Source organism: Crocodylus siamensis, chromosome 4, assembly GCF_052110815.1.
Source record: "Crocodylus siamensis isolate JL-2025a chromosome 4, ASM5211081v1, whole genome shotgun sequence".
Classification (NCBI taxonomy): Eukaryota; Metazoa; Chordata; order Crocodylia; family Crocodylidae; genus Crocodylus; species Crocodylus siamensis.
Window position 1 is genome coordinate 136830555 of NC_143398.1, and position 25963 is coordinate 136856517.

Below are 25963 nucleotides of genomic sequence, written 5' to 3' on the forward strand. Positions count from 1 at the left end.
TTTCAGTCTGCCTTAGTTTGATGAGGCTTCTACCAGAAGGAAGTTTAATTTCTAACCCTATGTCACTATTATTGCATCCCCTTAACACTTTTTTACTTCTATTCCCCCATATAATTGACTACCATGATAGGGGAGTGATGCCATGTATAAAATTGTCCTTGGATTCATGTCAGCCTCTGCTACAAAATTCCAAAATAAAGCTTATGAAGGCCTTCTTTCTCATTCTACCTGCGCATATAGCATAAGCTCTGAGCAGTATCTCTATGTTTCAAAATAACCCATGAGGACAGAGGTGCAAATAATTGCCAAATAACTCAATGATACAGTCCTGGGATCCAATCCAGCAACATCAATCCACAGGGAAATGAGACTAAGAGGAAGCAATACACAGGGATTCCAGGGAAAAGCAATACACAGGGATTCCAGGGAAAAGCATGATCCCAGAGCTTTCACACAGACTCCATGGCCAGCCCTATGAGAAAAGGCTGAGGGACCTGAATCTCTTCAGTCTCCGCAAGAGGAGACTGAGGGGGGATCTTGTGGCTGCCTACAACCTTATCAGGGGCCACCAGCAGGGACTCGGGGAAAGTCTGTTCACCAGGGCCCCCCTTGGAGTCACCAGGAACAATGGCCACAAGCTGAGGGAGGATAGGTTTAGGTTAGATATTAGGAAGAACTACTTCACGGTAAGGGTGGCCAGAGCCTGGAATAGGCTTTCCAGAGAGGTGATGCTCTCACCTTCCCTGGAAATCTTCAAGAGGAGACTGGATAGGCACCTGGCTGGGGTCTTATGACCCCTCCCACCCCCAGTGCTCCTTCCTGCCAATGGCAGGGGGTTGGACTCGATAACATGTCTAGGTCCCTTCCGACTCATTGATTCTATAATACACACAGAACAAAGCTTCAGTGCACCCCACAACCCAGCAGCAGCATAGGTTTAATAGATTTCATAGATGTTAGGGCTGGAAGGGACCTCGAAGATCATGAAGTCTAGACCCCTGCCCCAGGGGCAGGATGTCAGCTAGGGTCAAAAGATTCCAGCAAGATAAGCATCCAAGTGTTTCTTGAATGAGTCCAAAGTAGGTTGCCTGCACCATTTCTGGAGGGAGTCTATTCCAGGTAATGGGGGCTCGAACTATAAAGAATATTTTTCTTTTGTCCAGCCTAAAATGGTCTTGTAGGAGTTTATGACTATTGATCCTTGTTTTTCCTTGGGGTGCTTTGGTGAACAGACATTCTCCCAGATCCTGATGTCTGCCCCTTATGTACTTATAAGCAGCCACCAGGTCCCCCCTGAGCCTGCGCTTTTCCAAACTGAAGAGTTCCATGGCTCTCAGCCTCCGTTCATAAGGCCTATTCTCTTGCCCTCTGATCATGCATGTGGCTCTCCTCTGGATTCTCTCAAGCTTCTCGACATCCTTCTTGAATTGAATGCAGTACTCCAGCCCAGAATTGAATGCAGTACTCCAGCTGCGGCCTCACCAAGGCCAAGTACAGAGGGAGGATGACATCCTGAGATTTACTTGAGAAGCATCTATGGATGCAAGCCAGGGTTTTGTATGCTTTACCAGATGCAGCATTGCATTGGTGGCTCATGTTCGTCTTGTGGTCAGTCATGACCCCCAAGTCTCTTTCAGCAGTGGTGCTAGGAAGCGTAGCAGTGCCGAGCCTATGAGTATGCTGCAGGGTTTTTTTCCTGAGGTGGAGTACCTTACATTTATTGGTATTGAATGTCATCAGGTTTGTGTCTGCCAACTTACTAAGTTTATCCAAGTCAGCCTGGATCACTAGTCTATCCTCAGGTGTGGACGCTATGCCCCAAAGTTTAGTGTCATCGGCAAACTTAGCCAATGTGCTTCTGACACCAATGTCCTCATTGTTGATAAAGATGTTAGAGAGAATCTGTGCAAGGACAGAGCATTGGGGGATGCCACCGGTCACAGAGCACCATAATGATTCACTGCCATTGACCACTACTCTCTGGGTCTCGGAGCCAATTTCCCAGCCATTGGAGTTTGATGAAACCGAGGCCATAGTTGGCCGATTTTTCCATGAGGAGGTCATGGGACACCAGATCAAAGGGTTTTTTAAAGTCCAGATTGTCCCGGAGACCGGGGTGACACAGGAAACTCACCTGTGGCAGGGGACGACGCGCCGGTGAAACCCGCGTGGCTCGTGAGCCGGCTCTTTATACAGCTGCGGCCGGCCAGTGATGTCAGCTCCAGATGCCAGCTGGCAAGGATAAAAATGGTGGCGGCTACAGCGGAAGGGGCGGATGGCCCTGGAGTGGGAGATCCATCGATGGCGGAAGAGGAGGGTGAGGCCCCGCGATGTCCAGGGAAGAACAGGGAGCCAGAACAGGGAAAGCCAGAGAGGGGGAGCTGGCAGCAGCCCCTGGGAGCTGGTGGCAGACGGGATGTGCCTGAATGAGACAGCGGAAAGGAGGAGCCACTGCAAAGGACTTGCTGGAATCAGGTGCACGCCGGGCATGGAAGGGTGACAAGGATCCCAAGGGAGGATCTTGATTGGGGCGGGATCGCCGCTGGGACCACTGGCACCTGAGTCCATTGGAGTTAAGGTCATAGGGACAGAGGGTCTGGAGCCAAATCTATACCCATAGAGGCTCGACACATTAGGTATAAGGGATTAGGGATAAGGGAAGGCGGCGGACAGGCAAGACGAGCCATGTGGCTTCTCAGGGTCGGCTCCAGAAGGTGGTGTGAGGCCGGGGTGCAGGGGTGGTTGGAGTCCCATGTACATCCGCCGGGTCGGACCCAGGCAGTGAGGGATGCACTAGACAACCCCCCACCATTGACGGTACACCAAGACGTGGCAGGCGAGAGTGGGGGCGGTGATGCAGTGAAAGAACACCCCCATTGCCCTCAAGGGTCCTGGGGCAGGGCGACATCAGAAGGGCGGTACCCTCAGGAGTGAATAAAGCCTGGCGGGCACACAGATATATGATGTCAATCTGTTCTCCCTTGTCCAGGTGATACATCACCTGGTCATAGAAGGAGATGAGATTGGTCAGGCAAGACCTACCTGTGACAAACACATGCTGGCTATCCCTCAGGATGTTGCCCTCAGCGAGTTTATCCAGAAGGGTCTCCTTAATAATTTTATCAAGAATTTTACCAGTGATTGAGGTCAAGCTGACTGGCCTGTAATTCCCGGGATCTACTTTCCACACTTTCTTGAAGATGGGTACCACATTGGCCTTCTTCCAGTTTTCAGGTACTTCACCTGAACACCAGGAGTTTTTGAATATTTTTTGCCAGTGGTTGGGCTATGACACCTTCCAGCTCCTTGAGTACCCTAGGGTATAATCTGTCAGGACCAGCTAACTTGAAGATATCCTGCCTCTCAAGGTAATCCTTTACTGGATCAACACCTATGCTGGATATAGGTGACCTCACCCTGGCCATCCCGTGTCTTGCTAGGCAGGGCGGTCCCATTGGACTGATGAAAGATCAACGTAAAGTACCAATTAAGCAGGTTGGCCTTTCCCATTTGGTTCAACAGGGGTCTAATGTTACCCTTGCTTTTTTTCCGACTCCCTACATATCTGAAAAAGGACTTTTTGTTATCCTTGATATGTGAAGCCAAATGGAGCTCAGTTGCAGCCTTGGCTTTCCTGATCTGCTCCCTGCAGGTACGGGTTAGTGCTGAGTACTCCTTCTTGGTGGTACTTCCAGCCTTCCATCTTTTATAAGTCTCTCTTTAGAGGCATAGGAGGTCCTCAGGTTCCCTGCTGAGCCAAGGGGGTTGCTGCACCCTTTTGCTACGCTTCCTCAGAGATGGGATGGCCATCCCTTCTGCTGTCAGGATCACTCCCTTGAAGAGCAACGACTCCTCTTCCTGTTAAGCTGTGGTTCCTTAGGGCCTCGACAATGAGCCTCTTGAGCTTGTCAAAGTCAGCTTTCCTGAAGTCAAGGACTCTTGTATTGCTGACTGACTCACCAGCTTTGCGATGGATAGTAAAGATGATCAGCTTGTGGTCACTATCACCCTGCTTTCCACTGATTCTTAGGTCACTAACTATGTCATCCCCTTTGGCCAGCAATGCTTTACCTCTTGTCACCTTGTAGACGTCTTGAGTCAGGTAGAGCTTGTCCATACACATGAGGAAACTTTGTGACCAACTGGATTTGGCTGAGTGCTCTTCCCATGAGATGTCCAGGTAGTTAAAGTCTCCCATGACAACCATGCACCAAAAAAGTGCAGCCTCAGCCAGTTCCCTGGTGAATTCCTGGTCTAGCTCTTGTTTCTGGTTAGGAGGTCTGTAGTAGACTCCTACCATGGTGTCCCCTGTGCCAAGTTCCCCATGTATTTTAACCCAGAGAGACTCCAATCATCCTTCCTGGGTGCCAGTGTCAATTTGGAGGGATGTGTAGCTGTCCTTGATATAGAGAGCTACACCCCCACCCCTTTTATCTATACAACTCACATGTACAGGGTATAGCCAACTATACCTGTGGCCCAGTCATAGGTGGAGTCCCACCAGGTCTCCGTTATCCCTATGAGGTCATAGTCATTCTTGTTTAGTGGGAGGACCAGTTCCTCCTGTTTATTCCCCAAGCTCCTGGCATTGGTGTACAGGCAGGCAAGTGTCCCATTGGGGGGCTCTGCCTTCCCTCACAGATCATTCTGGGGCTAGGGTAGGGGTGTGTTCTCTTAAGTGTCTTAGCCTGCTGGATTTACAAGAGTTGCCCAGTGGGCTTTCAGTGGCCATAATCCCTCCAACCCCTGGCGGGCTTAGTTTAAAGCCTGGTCGAGCAGGTTAGCCAGTCTGGCTGAGAAGAGCCTCCTCCCCAGTGAAGTGAGGTAGAGGTTGTCTTTCCCCAGCAGACCACTGCCTCTCTCACCAAAGAGCAGACTGTAGATCTGCAGTTCTGTACTTCTGTAGATCTGTACTACTGCTGTGGACTGCAGCAGAAGTAGATCCAAGGGGGACCATGCAGAGCACAAGCTTCAGGGTATGCAAGCATTCCGGAGAGAATCAGTGTTAGTCAAATAGATAGCAAGTTGTATGAAATCAGACATCTGTATAATTTTGTAAGTGACAGTTCCTGCCTTAAAATAGGCAAACCATGCCAAAAACAGCTGAGTAGAAATGCATTTTATGATGCAATGTATATGTCATTTACATTTAATATAAATATGTTAATTGATCTGTATAATGGCAGGTGCTCATGCTTCTCTCACTAGCTATTTTTGTGGGTCAAACCTTTGGTCTCTAAGGTGGTGTGAAAGGGTCTTAAAGCTGACTTCACCAGCAATTATTCTTTTCTTAGCAGTGCCAAGAACCACTCTTGCCCACCTTGAGAGTTTGTTGCATGTTGGAATTTTATTCTCCTGCTTTTCCATGTTTGTAACTTACTGAAAAATACTCTTTTTAGACTGAAATTTTTCATGGTTTGCTTTAGCCCAGAGGTGATTTTTTTTCTCCTGGAAAGTTTAAGCAACTCCCTTTCAGCATTTTTTAGCTATACAAGGGCAAAACATATATTTCTGCCTTGTAAACCTATTCAGATGTTTTAATGCTCAGGCATAACTCAACAATGTTTGTGTTTTAACAACCCAGATTTCCCGGTTTGCTAGTCCTCTCTATGGACTAGGCCTTTTGTTTATTGGTAATAAACAAATAGAAAAATTTAAAAAACAACCCTGTTTATAAATATTTAATTTCTTCTCCTTGCACATCTGTGGTAGTTGATACTGCGCATGTTGGGAGCGACACTAGATTAAAGGTCAAATTGTCATTTGAAATCATTGCAAGGGTAAGAAAAAATGAGCATTCCTTCCAGGGTTTTGTGCATCTTGGAGTGGAAGCCTTAATTCTCTGTTGCATGGTGTGACAAATAGTTCATCCTTCTAATCAAGCATGGTCGATGGGCACAGAGGTGGGGCTAGAAATCTGCTATCACCTTGAATTCCATCTATCCCTAAGATAGTTTTAAACCTGTGCACTCCACTGTAATTGTGGCTGCCTTCAGAGAAGAAATTCTGGGAGGAGGATCTTTGCGTCCTCTGGTCCCAAGAGCCAATGAGGCATGCATGTTCCATATGGGGACAGATTCATTGATCTTACTGAGGCATCATATGGGTGCAAGTGTCTGCCTGTGTGGAACAATTCGCAGAATAGAGGCCCACATTTTCAGTGCTTTTAATGGATTTATCTTGAGACTTTGACCCTGAATTTAAAATGGATGTTTAAAATAACAGCCAACATAGAGTGCCTCATTGTGCAATCAGTCAGGGATAACTGGATGGTCACCCTGAGAAGCAGTGGGTAAGTTTGTAATGTTAGATATTTGTTTCCAACAAGGGAATTGGCATATCAGGCAAGGAGAATGGCCCATTGACCCTTGTATTATGCCAGCACCACAGCAAGCCATGCCCTGTCCATGGCAAAGGAGAAATAAATGAAACCTAAGCTGCTCCTCCCCAGCATGCCTGTTGCTCTGAGTCCACATCACTAAATTCAGCTGTCAGATTCACTGCTCAGTGACTCAGACCACCCACATGGACAGGAAACACTTTGAGCAGCTCAGCATTGAACCTGTCAGTTGAGATTGTTCTGAAGGGCATCAAGCAGAAATGGAAAGATGAGGAGCAGCTCTGTCCACTTACTGGCATTTTTTTCTAATTTGGGCTTAAGAGGGAAAGAGGGTGCTGAGCTCGAGGGGCTGAGGCGTAGCTGTATTTTCTTTACTTGCTTAAAATGGGAGTGTAGTAGGGTATAACATGGAATAAGGAATCTGGGGAAAGGAAGAGGAAGCATTTCTTTCATTATATTAAAATAACAATAGTAACAATAGCAAGCTAAATCCTGAAGTCTTTACCTGGTTTCCCCTAAGTCTTTACTCTGACAAGCTCCAGTGGAAGCCAGTTGGTATTTCTTGACTGAGGACTAAGAAAACTGACTAACAACTGCATCCTGGGGTCTCTACGTATTCAGATATGGGGAAGGAAAGCAAAGTAAGGACAAGATTGTACCCCTACATGGAAATTCTTTAAGTATCCCCATGACCATAAAACCTGATCATAGTACCTTCACAACACCCCTGTGAAGTAGAGAAGTTCTATTATTCCTACTTTTTAAAGGCAAGCTTCTGAGCTGGAGAGAAGTTCAGTGGCCTCAGATCACACTCAAAGCCTTTGGCAGAATCAGGATTTTTGAACTCAAGTCTTACAAACTGCAGGCATATGGCCTCACAACTAGCCAGCTCATCCTTTCTCTCCTGGGCCATGGAGAGTTTCCAACAGGAGGAAGGGTATCTATCCCATCTCTGAAAGGAGCCCTTGCCTCCCCAGACTTATGTACATGTTCAAGGTGTCCCCTACTAGGCCATAATATTCCCTATTGGATATTAGCTGCTTGATAGAGGTCTGAGGGTGAGTTTTCCAGAATGATTTGGGGGTGGAGAGGAGTTTTGTATGTAGCTGGAGGCCTAGCTGAGTACCTGTTTGAAATTATTATTTCAATGCTGCTAGAATTTTATTGCATTGGTAATTGAGTATGAGTGTGTGAAGAACTTTGGAGAAGCCATTTATTCACTGTTTAAATTTATGTTAAATCAATATTGCTGTATCCTAACAAAAGTTAGAAGACAATGAAAACCCTTGGAAAGAAGATAGAATCTTTTATATATAGATACCACAAAAGACTCCTCCACAGTTTATGGCCATGTGGAATCACAAAGGACAGGCAGAAGAGATGAACAGGCAACTATCATCATGGGAATCTAAGAAAGAAGACGCAGATGGATAGGCCATGTGCTAAGAAAGGGCAATCAAGAGATACAAGAGTTGTTTTTGAAAGCAACTGCAGCAGAAAAGGAGGGCCCAAATAAACAAGGAAGAAATCAGAGCGAAAGGAATGAAATGGGAATAGGATGGTTGATATTAGAGAGAAGAATAGCCGGAAGAAAATGGTTGAAATGCTTCTTTGTAGGTTCTGAATATCAGACAGCATTAAGGACTGCAAGAAAGTAAACAAATAAATAAAGCATGGAGTCCTCATGCATCTGAGCCACTAGTAGGTCTCATGTTCTTTTACCCTTGCTTGTTGGAGTCCATCCTGTAGGAGCCAGAGCAGTGAGTCGAATCCAGCAAAATTCCTACATCAGGAAGTTTTGCCTCTGAAGTCAAGGGTCAAATTTTCTTCAGTGTTTATTGTTTTTATATACCAAGTAAAGTAGTGGAACGTTGACAGTTGATAGACCCACATGATATACCAGCACTCAAAGCATCAGGTCTTTCAGGGTAAGAGGTCTGTCCAGTTTCTTAGTCATCTAATGGCTCATTTGCTGTATACATACTGGCTTGCAGCAACAGGCATTGGCAAATTACTTGAGTTCAGATGAGCTATAAATAATACTAATGAAACATAATTAAAATAATAGGCCTCCACACCAACTCAGTTCTGCATGTGTATGTGTGTGTTGGGGTGGGGGCAGGGAAGGGGTAATGCCTCTAGCGATTTATCCCTAAAGGCAACCAGGTGACTTTGACAATGACCTTGTGTTTTAACTTGGTCCATTTTTTTGCCTCTTTTCTATACCCCAACTCAGAGCCAAGGATTTATGTGATATTTGAAAGCTTGTTTGAAGGCTAAATAAGAGAAATTGTTTGAACTGGCTTCTGTTAGAATCAATGGTGAAACACCCATTTGATTTCAAAGGGAACAGGATCGAGCCCAATGCCTGTAACTATGTCCTGCCATAAAGATTAATCCTGGAGGTTTGGAAGAATTTCCCCTAAAGCAGGAAAAGCTATCAAAAAGGCAATGTGTGAGGCATTAAAAAAAAAAAGAAAAGAAAAGAAAAAGAAAAGAAACCTGAAGAGGCCCACATTTTTCTATAATCTCTATAATGAGGCTGGATTTGGAAGTGCCATCTTCCTCTGTCCATGTGTAGGCAAGTTGTATACATGCTTACCACACAGAAGTGCATGTTTCCCTTTGGTTTCATTGCCAGACTTGGTTATATGTTTCAGGCATACATTTCAGTTAGTACAGGACAGATTCTCCCTCCAGTGTTTACTGCTGCTGCTGCTTTTCATGTTGCTATACCACATTTGACCATTTTGTTATGCATGCTTCTGCTCATTTATTGTACTTGACAAGGTCTTTCATTGTACATGTACCTTCAAGCAGCAGGCACTGCAGCAGATATTGCATAGTTTGCTGCTCTGTGCCACAGTCACAGGTGGTTGAACCAATGGTATAGCCCCACTTCTTCATTAGGTCCAAAACCACTTTTTTTATGGTTCATCAGACCCTGATGGTAAAGACTCAGCCACTGGAATATCCGTTTTTTAAACTGTCAGATATTTTTTTCAGCCTCTTGTTCCAGATCTGTAGTTGCATCTCCTTGGGTGTGGCGTCAAGAGGTTGGGTGCTGGTGAGAAAACTCCGGTGTGGCTTAAGTCATTTGTGTGCTTCAGGATGATCCTACAGTGGGTGTCACACATCTCCAGTTTGTCTCAATCATTCTTTCCTACTGGCCAGTGCTCTTCTGATATTAGGCAGAGCAATGCCAGCCACAAGTACACACTTTGGGCTGGTAGGCTTCAGATGTCCTGTGATGCATTGGCAGCTATCATTCAGAATGGGGTCAAGGTGCTTAGTGTGTATTGGTCTCTCCTATACAGGGCATTCCTACTCAGCAGAGCCAGACCAGTAGTTTGGATGGTTGAGGGGCTAGCACCCCATTTTGAGTTGGTGAGTTTATGTAAGATGTTGTTATGAGTGCTCACCTTTGCTTTTGTCTTTGTGATGTATTCTTTATATAAGAGGTTTCAATAGAGGGTGACCCCAAGGTAAACTGGGTTTGGGCTGTAGGATGTTATAGTCCTGGATCATGTAATGTTGACCTGGCAGTTGGCCTCATGGTTTTTCAGAGGGAAGGCACATACTTGTGTTTTCAATGTTTTGGGTTTTTATGAATAGGTCATCTGTATAGATAAAACATTTTGTTTCCAGATTAATTAGTTGGGCATTCATATAGATCTTATATAACAACAGTGTGAGTACATCTCCTTGGGGAAGGCCATTTATCTGTCACCTCCATATGCTTTGCTTCCCATATAGTTTGACGGAAAAAAAAGTCAGTTTACAAGCCAAGTCTGTATCATCTCTGTAAGGTGTAGATCTTCTATCATTTCTGGGATCTTATGGAGTAGCTGGTGGTGGTTAACTATGTTGTAGGCAGCTGTTTGGTCCATGAACACAGCTCTGGTAATCTGACATCTTTTGAAACCATCTTCAATATTGTTTGCTGAGAGTAAGGCATGGGTTCAGTGATTCTTGACTAAGGTACTATGGCACCCTGCAGTGCCTCAGGATTCTTTTAAGGGTGCTGTGCAGTGCCATGCAATATTAGCACAATTTGGTGTGCAAATAACTACACATGATTCACAAGATAAACCCAGAATTTTACATAGGAATCCATGATGTCAAAAACATGCTGACCTGTTGAGTTCTGTGCAGCAGAAGAATTTCTCTATTCTTTTTCCGCACTCAAGGAGTAAGTGAAAGATAAGAGCTGACATTTTCTGAGGGGTGCTTTTACTTTAACAGTGGGCCCTTTGGGTGCAATAAGGTTGAGAACCACTGTGTTAATCTATGAGGAATCCAATTGCACTGGTGACTGCTTGAGGACTGTGAAGAAGCTGGGGACAGAATCATGAACATTTACCTTCCATTTGGTCAAAACCTGCTAGTAAAAATAAGTGTGGTTACTTATGAAGTTAACCTCGTTTGGATGTAAGTCCGGTAGATATCTAAGAAACTATTTTCTCTATGGTTCAATTAAATGTATGGTTCAATATGGTTAAAATGGTTTAATTTAGGACCAGATGTTGTATCCCATGCACAAGCAGAGTAGCTCAGGCTCATGCTTTGAGACTCTAATGGAAGTCAGTGGGAATATTTGCATATAACATTAAGTGCTATTGTGATTGAGGAAGCAAAAGAGCAGACCAGGGAAACAACAGATCCATTAGCCTCACTTCAATACCTGGGAAGTTACTGAAGCATATCCTAAGAAAAGCCATTTACAAGTGTCTAGAGGTGGAAAGGCTGATTGCAAGCAGCCAGCATGGATTCGTGAAGAACAAATCATGTCAAAAAACCCCAATTTCTTCCTTTGACAAAGTAACTACTTGGGTGGATGCTGGAAATGCTGTGGATACAGTGTATCTGGATTTCATCAAGGGTTTATACAAGGTCCTGGAAGACTTTCTCTTAAACAAACTGGAGATATGTGAACCAGATAAAACTACTGCAAGGTAGATATATAATTAGCTTAATAGCCACAAGCAAAGGGTAATTATTAATGGGTCAGAATGGCAGGAGATTTTAAGTGGAGTCCTTCGGGTCTGTCCTTGGCCCGATGCTGTTTAATGTGTTTATTAATGATTTGGATGCTAGCACGGAAAGCTTCTTGAGCAAGTGTGCAGATTACATGAAACTGGGAAGTATTGTGAACACATTGGAGGATGAGAGTGCAATTTAGAAGGATCTTGACAGATCGGAAAGCTGGGCTAGAGCTAACAGGATGAAGTTCAAGGTGGACAAATGCAAGGTGGAATAATCAAAAACACAAATACAAAATAGGTGACACCTGGCTGGGTGGCAGCTCTCTGGAAAAGGACCTGGGAGTCTTGATGGATCACAGATTTGATATGAGTTTGCAGAGTGATGCAGCCACATAAAAGGCAAATGTGGTTTTGGCATGCATCAGTACAAGCATTAGATACAAGACAAAGGAGGTGATAGTGTCTTTCTACTCAGCACTGGTTAGTAGGGGTGTGTGAAGCAGGCCCTATTTGATTTAGATTCTGATTCAGCCTGAATCGGGCACAGTGATTCGATTAGCTGATTTGGATCACTGTCCCTGATTTGATTTGTCTGAATCTGAAGATTCGATGCTGATTCAGATAGGCACAGCTTTAAATGTTTTTTTTATATACCTTGATGTACCAGCATGGCTTGTGAATGCTGTGATGCTGGGGCAAATGGAGGATCCCACAGGAGTGTGGGGGGGGGCAAAGGGGGCACATACTCGGTAGCGAAGCTGGAAGTGAACCAGAAGTACTTCCGGTCCACTTCCAGGTCCACTGAGGACTGCACTGGGGAGCCCTACTTGTGCCCCCCCAACTTGGTGATCAGCCACGGGGGGACCCTGGGTGCCCCACCAGACTCAGGAGGCACCAGTCACCGAGCTGGGGCAGCATGGGTGGGGGGCCCTGCACACGCTGCGGCAGACCCAGAAATGGACTGTAAGTGCTTCTGGTCCACTTTCGGATCTGCTGTTGAGCATTCTGGGGACCCCCCCATACTCCTGTGGGACGCTCCATGCACCTCAGCATCACAGCATTTATGAGCCGCCTGGTACCCAGAGGTATGTAGAAAAAACATTTAAAGCTGTGTCTGTTTCCAAATTGTCAAATCTTTCCGTAGCTCTCCGATTCAATTCGGAGAGTTCCAGTTTGATTTGGAGAAATTGAAGGGTCCTCTGAATTGATTCAGATTCAGAGATTTGGCTACTAAATGGGGCCAAATCTCCACTGAATCGAATCAGGGACCGAAGTTTCGCACTGCCCTACTGGTTAGGCCTCATCTGGAGTAGTGTGTGTAGTTCTGGGCTCCACATTTTAAAAAAGATGTAGAGAACTTAGAGAAGGCCCAAAGGCAGGTAACAGATATGATAAAGCAAGTCATATGAGGAGAAGCTGAAGAAGCTAGACATGTTGAGCTTGTGAAAAAAATGCTTAAGGGGGGTGAGACATGATAGAAGTCTTCAAATATTGAAGGGATGCCATAAAGAAGAGGGAAAGCACCTTCTCTTTCTTGTTGAACAGAGGAGGATGCAGACCAATGTCTTGGAGCAAAGTACGTTTAGATTGGATATCCAACAAAACTTCTTCACAGTTAGAATGGGGGTGGGGTGGGGAGGGAGCAGTAGAATAGACTGCCTAGGCCTAGGGAAATTATGGATTCTCTATTCCTGGAGGTGTTCAAGAAGAGGTTGGACAGCCACTCATCTAGGCATAGCTATGCCTGTGTTGTACTGTAGGTATTTTTAATACTTTTGGGCTTTGCTGGTTGCTCCTGAAACTCCACCCCCCCCACCCTGCTATATATGTCAGGGTGTTTTTAAACCTTCCTCAGAGACATTGGGTATTGGCTACGGCCAAGGCTAGTTGTTTTGAGAGGGGTGTACCAATGTTCCTGCTGGGAGCAAAGGTGGATGTTCCTGGCTAGAAGGTCTTGCTTCTCCACTAAGGGTCAAAACAATCACCACACTTAGGTCAGAAAGGAATTTTACCCCATGGTCAGATTGTCACAGACTGGGGGGGGGGAGTTGCCTACCTCTAGTGAGGGCATGGCCCTCTACCCAGGATTTCTTGAGCATATATTGACAACGTCATAGAAGCAGGATGTGGGCTACTGTGGTTCTCCTGCTTTACTTGTAGCAGGTTAGGCTGTTAAGTCTGTGTTGTGTTAGGCTTGGTGGTAGTTATATAGAGAGTTTAGATTATGGATTGTGTAAAATGGTTTGGATACAGTCAGACAGGGGGTTTTGTAGTTTCATAGTTAGTAGGGTCGGAGGGGACCTGAGCAGATCATCAAGTCCGACCCCCTACCATGGCAGGAAAGAGTTCATCTAACCTCTTCTTAAAGACCCCCAGGGTAGGAGCCAGCACCACTTCTCTTGGAAGCTGGTTCCAGATCCTAGCCGCCCTGACCGTGAAGTAGCGCCTCCTGATATCTAACCTAAACCTACCCTCTGCCAGCTTGTGACCGTTATTCCTAGTCACTCCTGGTAGTGCTTGGGGGAACAGGGACTCCCTCAGTGCCTGCTGGTCCCCTCTGACAAGTTTGTAACAGGCCACTAGATCCCCCCTCAGCCTTCTCTTGTGGAGGCTGAACAGGTTCAGGTCCCATAGCCTCTCCTCGTAGGGCCTCCCTGCTGCCTCCTGATCATGTGGGTGGCCCTCCTCTGGACCCTCTCCATGTTGTCCACATCTCTCCTGAAGTGTGGTGCCCAGAACTGGACACTGTACTCCAGCTGCGGCCTGACCAGTGCCGCATAGAGGGGGAAGATCACCTCTTTGGACCTGCTCGAGATGCATCTGTGGATGCATGACAAGGTAGGGTTGGTCTTCCTGACCGCATCCCCACACTGCCAGCCCATGTTCATCTTGGCATCAATGATGACTCCAAGGTTGTTTTCTGCCTCTGCACTGACGAGAAGGGAGTTCCTCAGCCTGTAGGTATGGTGCTGGTTCTTCCTCCCCAGGTGCAGCACCTTGCACTTATCGGTGTTGAATCCCATCCTGTTCTCATCCGCCCACCCCTGTAACCTGTCTAGGTCTGATTGCAGCCTATTCCTCCCGTCTAGCATGCCCACATTCCCCCACATCTTAGTGTCATCAGCAAATTTGAACAGGGTGCTTTTTACCCCCTCATCCAAGTCACTGATGAAGATGTTGAACAGTGATGAAGATGTTAAACTACATGACCTCTGGAGGTCCCTTCCAGCCCTGCTTCTCTGTTCTATAATCTCCACAGCTGATTTTGCTCTTTTCAATATTTTCAGGATTTGAGTTTTATTAATCTGTTGGTGTTTCATAATTACTCAGCAAATAGTTTAAAGTAACACATTTTAGTTTTTGGGCTGTTCAGAAACTATTTATTTTAACTTTGAGTGCTTGCTATTCATGATGTGATGGATCATGTAGATCACATGGTTCTTTTTTATTTCTAACTGCTCAGATCACTGACATTTTTAATAGAGGGAAGAAGGACAATGAAGAGTTTTCAAGATGGCCACACAAACACTTTTGGCATATGCCTCTGTGAAAACACATTCACACAATTACCCAGAAGACTTCTCTGTACCTTGAAGAGGCTTTTATAAACTAAAAACAAACAACCGCCCTAAATCATATAGCTGTTCCCTAGGAAATGAATAAAAAGCGTTGTGATCCCCATCAAAGCAGAAGTGTGAGGTTTATATTCAAACAAATAATGGCAAATTCTTTTTACAGTCTACACAAATCTATGCCTGAAAAAGATTTTCTTCAGACCAAATAAGGCACATTTTGGTGCTGTATATTTTTCTAAGCGTTTCACAGTTTTGGGACACTGTGGTAACATCTGTTTTTATTTCCTTGTTAATTCCTTTTCCTGACTCAAACATAAAATATCCAGGAAAGTATAATTTCAAGGATAAGATATCCTTGTGTGTTGAAAAGGCTCCATCTTGGTGTGTTAGAAGGATATCATCTTTATACAAAAAGGCAAATCAGGGTAAACAGAAAATAAAGACCACAGTTATAAGAAAGATAATGCTTTATTGTGCAAATACATTGTTACTGGGAGGGGAACTGAGGGGAATGTAAGGAGGCTTGAAACACATACCCAAAAATAAGATATGTGCAGAAGAAAGACTTGAATAAAGCTCTGTGCTCTGAGAACAAAGCTTAAAGACATTTTTCTAAAGGAGACAGCAAAATAGTTGTGCTATGCAAAAATTAGTTTTCTTTCTTTCTTTCTTCTCCAAAAGTGCAAAGGACATCTGTTGTAATGGGCAGAGAGTTCTTACTGAAATATTATATTCTGCTTAAAAAGAAGTCACACCAAATATCTCTGTAGTACAGTCAAATCTTCTTTGCAATGTTATTTCTTTAATGCATGAGTGTAATGTGCAGCTTGACTGGTGTTTATTTTTGTTGTGGTTACTTTTGTTTCATTTGGTCAAAGTGCTTTCCCGTCTTTTCTTTGGTCACTGTGCATTACATTTTCTGGGAAATAAAAGCTGATCCTTATATTACAAATAATGGGGCACGTTACCTTTTACAATGAGAAGATTCTCGCCTGAGGTAATGAGAACTAGTGACTCCAGCAGTTTTTTTAATGGGAGATAAGGGCACTTGGGATTAACCAGCAGCTGCTCAGGACTCGCAGCAACAGAAGGTCAGCACCAAGCAGGATCATCCTAGAATGTTTTTTATCCTGTGAGCTGAATGCACTCAACTGCCTTTGAAGGCAAATGGAATTAAAACCATTCCCTGAATTATATTCAGCCTGCACTGTGCATGGTCCTAAATATCTTGGAAACACCAAGGATCTTAGAAAAGTGCATTCATTTCTCTTTATTATGCTCTAACAAGAGTCTAAAAAAATCTTTTCTTAGCTGTCTGTAAAATGAAAGTGTTTACTTATGTCTAGATGACCTTCTCCCTGTCTCTCACCCTGAAAGAAAAAGGCGTAAATTACTAGGAAGTTTTCTAGGTTTAAACTCAAAAGTTGTATTATTTATTTGCATTTTGGTGGTACACAGGGTGGCAGTGAACTCACTCGTATCTTTTTTTTCCTTTGAGGTAACCAGGTTTGTAGCTCTCCAATAATTAAAATGTTCTAGGATTTGTCGAGATCTTGGGACACTTATGCTTTAAACAGGGGCCAGACAATCCATGCTCCTTGAGAAGTTCAGCTGCCATTGGTCCTTTGATGTAGTAGTAATCTCTACCTAGCTACTTTTCCACAGTGTAGTCCCAAACAAGGATTTGGAGCCTTAATTATGCAATGAGCAGCACTAGCTTGTACTAACATTGCATCAGAATTTCCCTGGGTTCTGAAGACTGATGGTGCCATCACCTGTGATCATACCACAACTCACCCATGAGCCCATCCATCCATGTCTCAGGACATATACCAGGCACCCATTCTGGGCAGTTTTCCCAGAAAGTCTGACCAAGGACCTTGGGAATGGAGACAGTGTTTTGAAGGGTTCCCTTTCAAGTGCATCATATCTCCCCTAGAGAGCTGGAGGGACAGCACAGCCTTCTTCAAGAGTATTGCATGTAAAAAGAAAATAGCACACATATTACTTTTTATTAAAAAATGATTATTTAGTTTGGTTTTTGTAGACACGAGAGGCAACATGCATCATTACAGCCCCCCTGAGAAAAAAAAGTTGAGAAGCCCTTTTTCATTTGTAGACTGGCATTCCCACCAGACTGATTACTAGTGGGATAGTAGCTGCAGACATGTACTTAAAGCTCCATTTCAGAAATCAATCCAACATCTTTCTTTTCCAGTCATCCAGTTTGGCTTTGTCACACTCTTTGTTGCCTCCTTCCCTCTGGCACCAGTATTTGCCCTTCTCAACAACATCATAGAAGTTCGGCTTGATGCAAAAAAGTTTGTTGCTGAATTAAGGAGGCCAGATACAGTAAGAGCAAAAGATATAGGTATGTAGTGGAAAATCTCTGCAATGATGGCAGTACCTGGAAATTACCTAAGAAGAGACAATTCCTTTTAACAAACCTTTATTTTAACTCTTTTACAGGAATTTGGTATAACATTTTGAGTAGTATCGGGAAGCTTTCAGTTATCATTAATGTAAGTATCTGTTTATCTTTCAAACATGACCACCTGAGATTATTTTGTCCCTTGCGTCTAATTTAAATTTTGAGCAATGCTTAGTTTCCTTAATTACTTTACAACACACTGAGAAACTAAGTTCTTCAGTTCACTGCTTTCGGGAGGTTTCAAACATCATCTAAGTTTCCTGGGAGATGTATATTCACTCATCTTTTTCTCTGTATTATTATGTTATGTGGGACATAATTTGTAAAGGTTATTAAATAATGAGCCATAATCATGCAAAATCAAGTACATCAATAGAGGTCTAATTCTCGTTCGGGCAAAGACCCTTGTACAGCCGCTGTGAAAGTTTAAATGTAGGTGCAGGTGAGCTGGGTGCAGGGTAAAACAAGATAAGGCCTTGTCTGGATGAAAAAGTTTTACAAGTTATATCAGTGTAGTTATACAGGTATAGTTATATGAGCAGCAATGTAGGAACACAAATGAGCGCCAGGGTCAACCAGTAGCTTCTGGTTTGTGATCATGAACATGAGCATGCAGCTGACAGCAGCAGCTGATTTCCCCTCCAAAGTAGCTCCCAGGGTAGTTGCCCCTACCACACCTTCTTTTTTTATGCTACTGTCTATGAAAGTAAAATTCTGTGCAAGCAGGGCTCTGGCAAATGTTATATTTGTGGCATTGTACATGTGTAATCCTTCTGCCAGGCACCTGTTGGCAGCAAAAAGGGCCGGGTTCACATTTCAGAGTATTTCATAAATAATACCAGTGACTTAAGCCCCCACCTAGAAATCTGAGAACACTAAATTTGCTGAGGTGTCCCATAGAAACAAAACCCCCTCCTCACAAGCAGTGTAAACAAGAAACTTTATTACAAAACCCAAATTTATTACAGAGAATAAAAACAAAACAAAGGAAAACACTAAATATACTTTTAAAACACTATTAACTACAAAGCAAAGTGTATAGGTGGCACCCTCTTGAGGAGGCTTAACCCATACCCAAGCAGTCTGGGACTTGGAGCTCCCCAGTTGGTAGTTCTGGGGGTCTGCACCCCTATACCTGCCCTTCAGCAATGGGCTAGAGAGGGGGGCCCACAGGGGAGAGTCCTATGAGCTGCTCCTTGGGTTCACTGTGCCGTGAGGAGCTGCTTGACCGTGTGGGTCCTTCTGCATTGCAAAGGGCTCTGTTGCTCCTGGAGCTGTGGTACAGTGCTGATCTCCACTTCTGCATGGTGACTTCAGCTTTCATCAGCATACCGCACCCCAAAATTCCTAGTCCCAATCCCATCTCTGCTGTGCAGAAAACTGGGTGGGCTTGGACCTTCTTGGTTTTTTTGCATTTGGAGACGCATGCTATCCACTGGCATTTTAGGTGCTCACATCGTGACAACAGTCATGCCATCCTTCTGTTATTGATAGGTGACATGTTAAACTGTGTAATTTTGAGTTTTAAAAAAATCTAAGGCTTGATTCTGCTAATTTTACTGCCCCCCCCCCGAGTAAGTTGGGTGGTGGGCACGTCTAAAAATAACCATGTGCTGCCGAGTGTCTAAAGATAACTATGTGCCCATACTAAATGTGCAGTCTGGAGCATATGTAGATGTGTCCAGTGAAAACTTTCATAGATTAGGGTGGCAAGATGTGGCAGTAAATGACCTTTTATATACACAGTCCAGGTACTTGTTGGCCCTGTTCTGCCCCAACTGATATCACTTTAATAATAGCACAAACTCCATAAACTTTGGTGAAGTCATTCTAGATGCAGTTTGGAACAAAAAAAAGGAGAATGCAAACTGACTATGTAGCCAATGCAGTGAATGGAGCAACACCCATTTATACCACCTGAGGATTTGGCTGTTACGTCTTTTACAAATTAATGTGTTGTTAATGTGTTGCTTGACATCCCTTGTAAAACTCCCATTGATTTCAGTGGGGCCAGGATCAAGACCAGCCTAGGTAAACTAACTGCTCTAATTATTTCCTGCTCTTAGAAGTGTTTCACTTGCTTAACTACCTCCTTTCCCTAGAGAGGTACATAGCAGGCTAGGGTTATGTTTTCAAAGCCCATATTCTTTACTGTGTCTGGCAATATTTGTGAGGTGCAAAAATGATCACCATTATTCTATATTTTCTTGAAGATGAAAATTATAACCTAAATTAAGTCAATCCAAAACACATCATCCATCAATTCACAGGGTTATTTTTTGTCTCCCAGGCTTTTGTAATCTCTGTCACATCTGATTTTATTCCACGTCTTATGTATCAATACGCATACAGTCAAAATGGAACCATGCATGGCTTCATCAATCACACGCTCTCATACTTCAATGTCAGTCATCTCAAGGCTGGAACACAGCCAGAAAACTCCCAGTTTGCTCAGGATGTTTTATTCTGCAGGTAAAGTAGCACTAACAGCATTTCATGTAGGTGAAGTAAATTGTTTAATCCACTTATTAAATAAAAGCATTTCCTTTCTGTGTTAGAACTGAAAAGCTTTTGTTGCTTTTAAACTATTACTGCTATTCTTTTATTCATTAATTAGAACACTACTTTCAATATATGGAAGTGAACAGCCAAGTGGTACTTCTTAGCACATTAATAGCAAAGAATTAACATCTTCATAAAGACCATCTGAAATATATAACCTGGGACTAAATCTTTTGGCTGTGTGTAGGTGAAATAAGGGGTGTATGTGAACAACACTTCAAAGCGGGCTAAATGCTTTTGCACTGCTTTAATCATGTCAGCGTTTGCATGCCTTGGTGGCAGGCGTATTGTGCATTAATTCCAGCTGCTGTAGGAAATTCGGCGGCGTAATGCACCTTAAATAACTTGGGCCACAGCAAAATAAAACTCCGAGGAGGAGTTTTAGTTTGCTGCCCCTACACCCGTGGAACGATGCACCGGGCTCGGGCTCTGCAGGAAGCCCTGCAGGCAGCCTGGCAACAGCCCGAGAAGACAGGCTGCACACAACAAAGGGAAAAAAAAGTGGTGAGCCTGATTTCCCCACACCAGCCTGGAGCCTGCCTGCCTGCCCAGGGGCCCCGTGCTTCCCTCTGCAGCTGTGGTGCCCCTGGGACTGCTCAAGCTGGGTGCCTGAGAGCAAGTGCCACCTGGGGGGTGACACTGCTGCTGCAGTTGGAAGTAACACCCCCCCCGCCCCCCCGCAGCCAAGGGACCGCTCCATCTGCTGGCAGCTCAGCCTCCCCTCCCCGCCACTGGAGAGGCAGGTAAGTGTGGGGTGGATGAATGACATAGGGGTATAAAGGGCCCTAAATTGAAGCGGGGGGTTTAAAACCCCACCACTTCAATTTAGGGCCCCTGTTTCATCTAAATATACTATTTCTTACCAAATGAAGGCCAAAACCCCACCATTGACAACTATGTGAGCAGGATCAGAATTTTTCCTTTTCTTTTTTTTTTTTTAAAGGACCTAATTAGAACAATATTTTTTCCCTTACAGGGTTCAGTTTTCCCCTTAATTTTCACCATGTTTTTCTCTGCTTCGAAACTGATGTGATCCACTTCAGAATTGTCTTTTTTTAGACAGGGAACCCTTTAGTGTTGCTCTTTAGGCAGAATGGAAAGCTGAGATTTGACCCTTATGGGATGATTTGTATTCAGATGGCAAATTGCTGACAAGGATGTATTATTCAGGTAAACTTGCTTATTCACAAAAATGTGCATGAAACCCTGTTTCCCTGAGCAGTGGGAGGAGCACACAGCCCAAAGGCAGGGTGTTTACTTAGCAGTTGCAAAGTAAGCCCTGCTAGCCTGTGCTGTACCCAAGGAGAGGCTCGCTCTCTCCCTCTCCCTCTCCCCCTCTCCCTTTTCTGTTTTGGTCATCTACAACTACTGCTTTTGGTTTACTTAATCCATGTCCAACAGCCTTGAAACAATGCCTAATCTCTGTCTTGGAATCCCTCAGGAAGCAGGAGACCTTGTGATATGGTTTGCTCTTTTGATGACTTTGGGAGTTTGCCCTTTGTTTGCAGTTTATTTTACTTCACAAAAGCGATTTGTGCTACCTCTGTTGCTTTTATACACTTATTGGCTATACTATCAGCCATTTTCCTTTGATCCATGATGCCATTAGTTCCAGTCAAAGTAGCTCCAGGGCTTGTACTGAAGACTCCTAGCTTAGGTCTTTGGATCTTGTACCCTTACCTGTGTTGGGGCTAGAATCACATTCTTCCACTCACAACTGAAATCACCAACTGGTATTATTTAACTCTGACCTAACCTCCATTTCGATCCAGTTTAGTACAGGGGAGCTGCCTATATACCCAGATTGACCTACTCTGGTAGGCATGTGTGGAGTGCACAACTGTCATCTGTGACAGCTCCAAAATGGTGCTAATGGAAATGTTGCTGCCCATATCTTAGCCCATTCATTGGTAGTTAAAGTATCCACCTAGGAAGTGGAAGATCTGGGCTTTAGATCTTCCTTACATTCGCTGATTTTTCATGAGAGTGTCCTACTCAGCAGGTTAATAGCATAGGCTTAGCGAGGCACACTTCACTCCTCCTGTGGAGGCTGGGCCTCTGGGCAGATAAAAGTGCAGGAGTCAAGCAACCAAAAGGAGAGAAGGCAAGAGAAAGCATGGTTCTGTAGCCCAGTGATTCCAATGGGCCTCCTGTCCCCCAGCCATGAGAGGAAGGGAGAGATGTCCCCGGTTCTGGTTCCAGAGGCTGAGGCATCTCTGTTTTTAGACCAATGCCTGCGTAATGGAAAATTCACACAGGCCTGGGGGCAGGAACTGAAAACCCAGAGTCTCTCCTCATAGGGCAGTGCCTTCCTCACTGGAGTACAGAGGCACCATCCTTTATTCAGACCTATCCACCCTCATGATTCAGAGCCAGGTGATGAGGCACCTGCGCAACGGCGAGGCCTACTGACACCTGGGGATGCCCACTGGCCACCAGGCCAAGCAGATGCCAGAGGAGACCATCAACGGGATTGTGCAGGACGCCCACAAGCTGGACTCATCCCTGCTGGCCCCCTGGCAGAAGATAAACGCGGTGAACACCTTCCTCATCCCCCATGTCACGTTCATCCTGAGAGGCTCGGTGGTCCCCAAGACCCCCCTCAAGAAGGCGGACACCAAGATCTGGCAGCTGCTCAAGAAATGGCTGCACCTGCCACTATGGGCCAGCAACGAGATCCTGCACATCCCCTACCGGAAGAGAAGCACCAACGTCCCCCACATGGGAGACCTCTGCGATATCGTGGTGGTCACCCATGCCTTCTGACCTGCCCGGACGGAATGGTATGTATTATCACCACCAGTGCCCTCGAGGAGACCACCCGCAAGAGGATCACAAGGCAGCCTACCAGACAAGACTTGGCCACCTTCCTCAGCAGCTTGCTGGAGGGCGAGTTCAGCTGAGACGATGAGGACTTTGTCTCACTGTGGAGCCAAGCCTGCAACGCCATGCATCGCCTTGGGAAATGCATCGGCTATGCCTGGACCTGGACTGAGGAGCACCGGGAGCTGGGAGTTTCCCTGCAACCAGCCCTGCATGCCAACCGCATCACCGTGAAGCCCCGCACAAGGACCTTCCTGGAGAGGTTCCTGAAGGACGCCATCTGAAACAAGTACGCTGGCAACTTGAGGGCCAAACCTGACCAGGGCAAGGTCTTTGACATCACCTCGAAGTGGGACGCTAGCAACCACTTCATACCCAGTGGGAGCTTCATGCGCTTCACGGACTGGCGCTTCCTCCACCACGCCTGCCTCAACTGCCTGCCTCTGAATGGGGCCGTGCACTTCGGTCACCGGGAAAAGAGGTGCCGATGGTGCGGCTATGCGGCAGAGACCCTCCCCCATATGCTGTGCAGCTGCAAGCCACATGCCAGAGCCTGGCAGCTCCACCACAATTCTGTCCAGGACCACCTAGTGAGGGCCATCCCAGCCACGGCGGGGGAGATCTCCGTGAACTGCACCGTCCTGGGCTGCAAGAGCCAGATGTGACCCAACATAGTCATCACCGATGAAGAGGCCAAGAAAGTTGTGATCGTGGATGTCACCATCCCCTTCGAGAACTGGCACCAAGCTTTCACTGATGCCCAGGCTCACAAGCGGGAGAAGTACGCCCTGCTGGCCAACACCCTGAGGGGCCACAGCTATGACGTGACAGTCCACGCGCTCATCGTGGGAATGCTTAGAGCCTGGGACCCCAGCAACGAGAGCATCCTGCATGCCTGTTGCGTCTCCCGCCGCTACACCAAGCTGATGTGCTGTTCATGGTGTCTGACGCCATCCGTTGGTCCCGCGACATCTACTTGGAACACATCATGGGCCACTGCCAGTACTCCGAACTCACCATACGAGCCACTGCCGGACCAGACCCAGAGGGGACCGCCAGAACTGCCCCCTCTCTGCACCAGATGGACCTTCACTTCGAGAGGATTCTTCAACCATGGACGACCCCACTCCACCAGAAGAGGACGCCCGCAATGAGACTCTATATGGTCTGAGACACTTCCCTCTAACCACTTCCTCCACCATTGCGGACCATTGTAACGGGTTTGTGTGTATCTATCTCCTTTCTCTCTCAGCGTCGCAAACCCCCTCCCTCCTCTTCCCCCTTCTCCCCATCCCCCACCCCGGGCTTAGTTGGCTAACATTGTATCTCCTGTAACCTAGTTGCGTTCCCCTCCTCACCCCCATCCCTCTATTCATAGAATCATAGAAGTAGGGTCGGAACGGACCTTATAGATCTTCAAATCCAACCCCCTGCCAGGGCAGGAGAAAAAAAAAAAACTGGGCTCAAATGATCCCAGCTAGGTAGGCATCAAGCCTCCTCTTAAAGACCCCCAGGGTAGGAGCCAGTACCACTTCCTTTGGAAGTTGGTTCCAGATCCTAGCCGCCCTAACTGTGAAGTAGTTCTTACGGATGTCTAATCTAAACCTACTCTCCAACAACTTGTGGCCATTATTCCTTGTTATGCCAGGGGGCGCTAGGGGAAACAAGGTCTCTCCCAAACCCTTCTGGTCCCCCCTGGTGAGTTTATAGACTGTCACCAGGTCCCCCCCCCAGCCTTCTCTTGTGAAGGCTGAACAGGTTCAGGTCCCGCAATCTCTCATTGTAGGGTCTGCCTTGTAGTCCCCGGATCATTCAGGTGGCCCTCCTCTGGACCCTCTCAATGTTGCCCACATCCCTCCTGAAGTGGGGCGCACAGAACTGGACAGAGTACTCCATCTGTGGCCTGACCAGTGTTGCACAGAGGGGGAGGATCACCTCCTTGGCCCTGCTAGATATGCATCTATGGATGCACGACAAGGTCCGGTTAGCCCTACCAGCCGTGATCTTGCATTGTCTGCCCATGTTCATTTTGGAGTCAATAATGACTCTAAGATCCCTTTGTTAGTCCCTCGCTCAGGCAATCTGTATTTCCTTATCAGCTTTGTTATCTTATTTTTTGGATTCCCAATCCTAAAAATTTCCAAATAAATGTTTATCTGCTGGCTATTCCTGGGTGCCTCTGGCCTTTCTGAATTGCCTTTGGAGGTGTCTGTCTCTCCCTATTTGCATAGAATCAGTCAAACTGGATTGCTGTCTTGGAGACATCAGAAGGTTTGTCTACGCTATAGCACTGGTGAGTCCTAGACTTAGATCAGGTCACTGAGTCTGTACCTCCCTGAGCCCACTCACTGATGTGCTTCAGACCTGGAGGTTTGCCAGTGAAGCTGCTTCAGGCTTGTTCCTAGGAGCCACTATCAGGCCTGGCAGGGACTAAAGACTCTTGAGAGGGCACAGAGAGATGAGCTGATGATCCTAGATTTTAGGCATTAGAACACCTATATGTAGGCTCTACTGAAAGCAATGGAGCCTGTGGAGAACAACTGATCGCTGCCCTTTATATACTCGCCTTTTTTGTATTAGAATTCTTTTATCACGTCTTCTGTTTTCTAGATTAAGTACATTAAATTTCTTCAAGCTTTCCTCACAGGTCATGTTTGCTAAGCCTCAAATTGTTTTTGTTGCTGTCCTCTGGATTCTTCTTTGGTCCCCACCACTGGACAATTATTCTAGTGAATGCCTCATTAGTCCCAACTAGAGTAGATTAATGATTTCCTGTGTCTTAGGGCCTTGTTACACATTACACTTAGCACATGCTAATTTTAATTTGAGTTAAAATCAGCATGTGCTTTCAGCAGTTGCACGTTAAGGGTTAATACTTCCTCTAATGTGCACTGCTCTGACCTGCCCTTAGAGGGCTGGTGACCAGGGATGTGGCTAAGAGCTAAGTTGGCTCTATGCCTGCCCAGCTCACCTGCTCTCAGGGACAGAGTAGGAGGCCCAGACTGTGCGGACTCAGCTGGCAGGTTCCCATGGGGCCTGTCAGCCCCTACCTGCCCTGCCTTGGTCTCCACCTCCGTACTCCCCCCCACTGGAGTGGATTGAATCAGCTGCTGTCCCTCCAGCCACCCTTGGCCCCCAGGGCTTCCTCCCTGTCCTTCTGGGATTCTCTGCTTCCCCCCAGCCCTTCCAGCTCACCCCACACCCATGTCCCCCAAATTATCTGCATTGTTGACATTGTCCTAGGAGA

At 45.7% G+C, this 25963-nt stretch overlaps 1 protein-coding gene and 1 pseudogene across 1 annotated transcript in view; both read left to right on the plus strand.

Annotated features, from left to right (window-relative positions):
- Positions 1-25963, plus strand: part of ANO2 (anoctamin 2) — a 302574-nt gene that overhangs the window by 264876 nt on the left and 11735 nt on the right. The window contains exons 22-24 of the mRNA XM_090043877.1: positions 17119-17271; positions 17370-17422; positions 19622-19803. Of these exons, the coding sequence (XP_089900003.1) occupies positions 17119-17271; positions 17370-17422; positions 19622-19803 (388 nt within the window). The remainder of the gene's footprint in view (positions 1-17118; positions 17272-17369; positions 17423-19621; positions 19804-25963) is intronic.
- LOC149866547 (uncharacterized) lies at positions 22273-23918 on the plus strand (annotated as a pseudogene).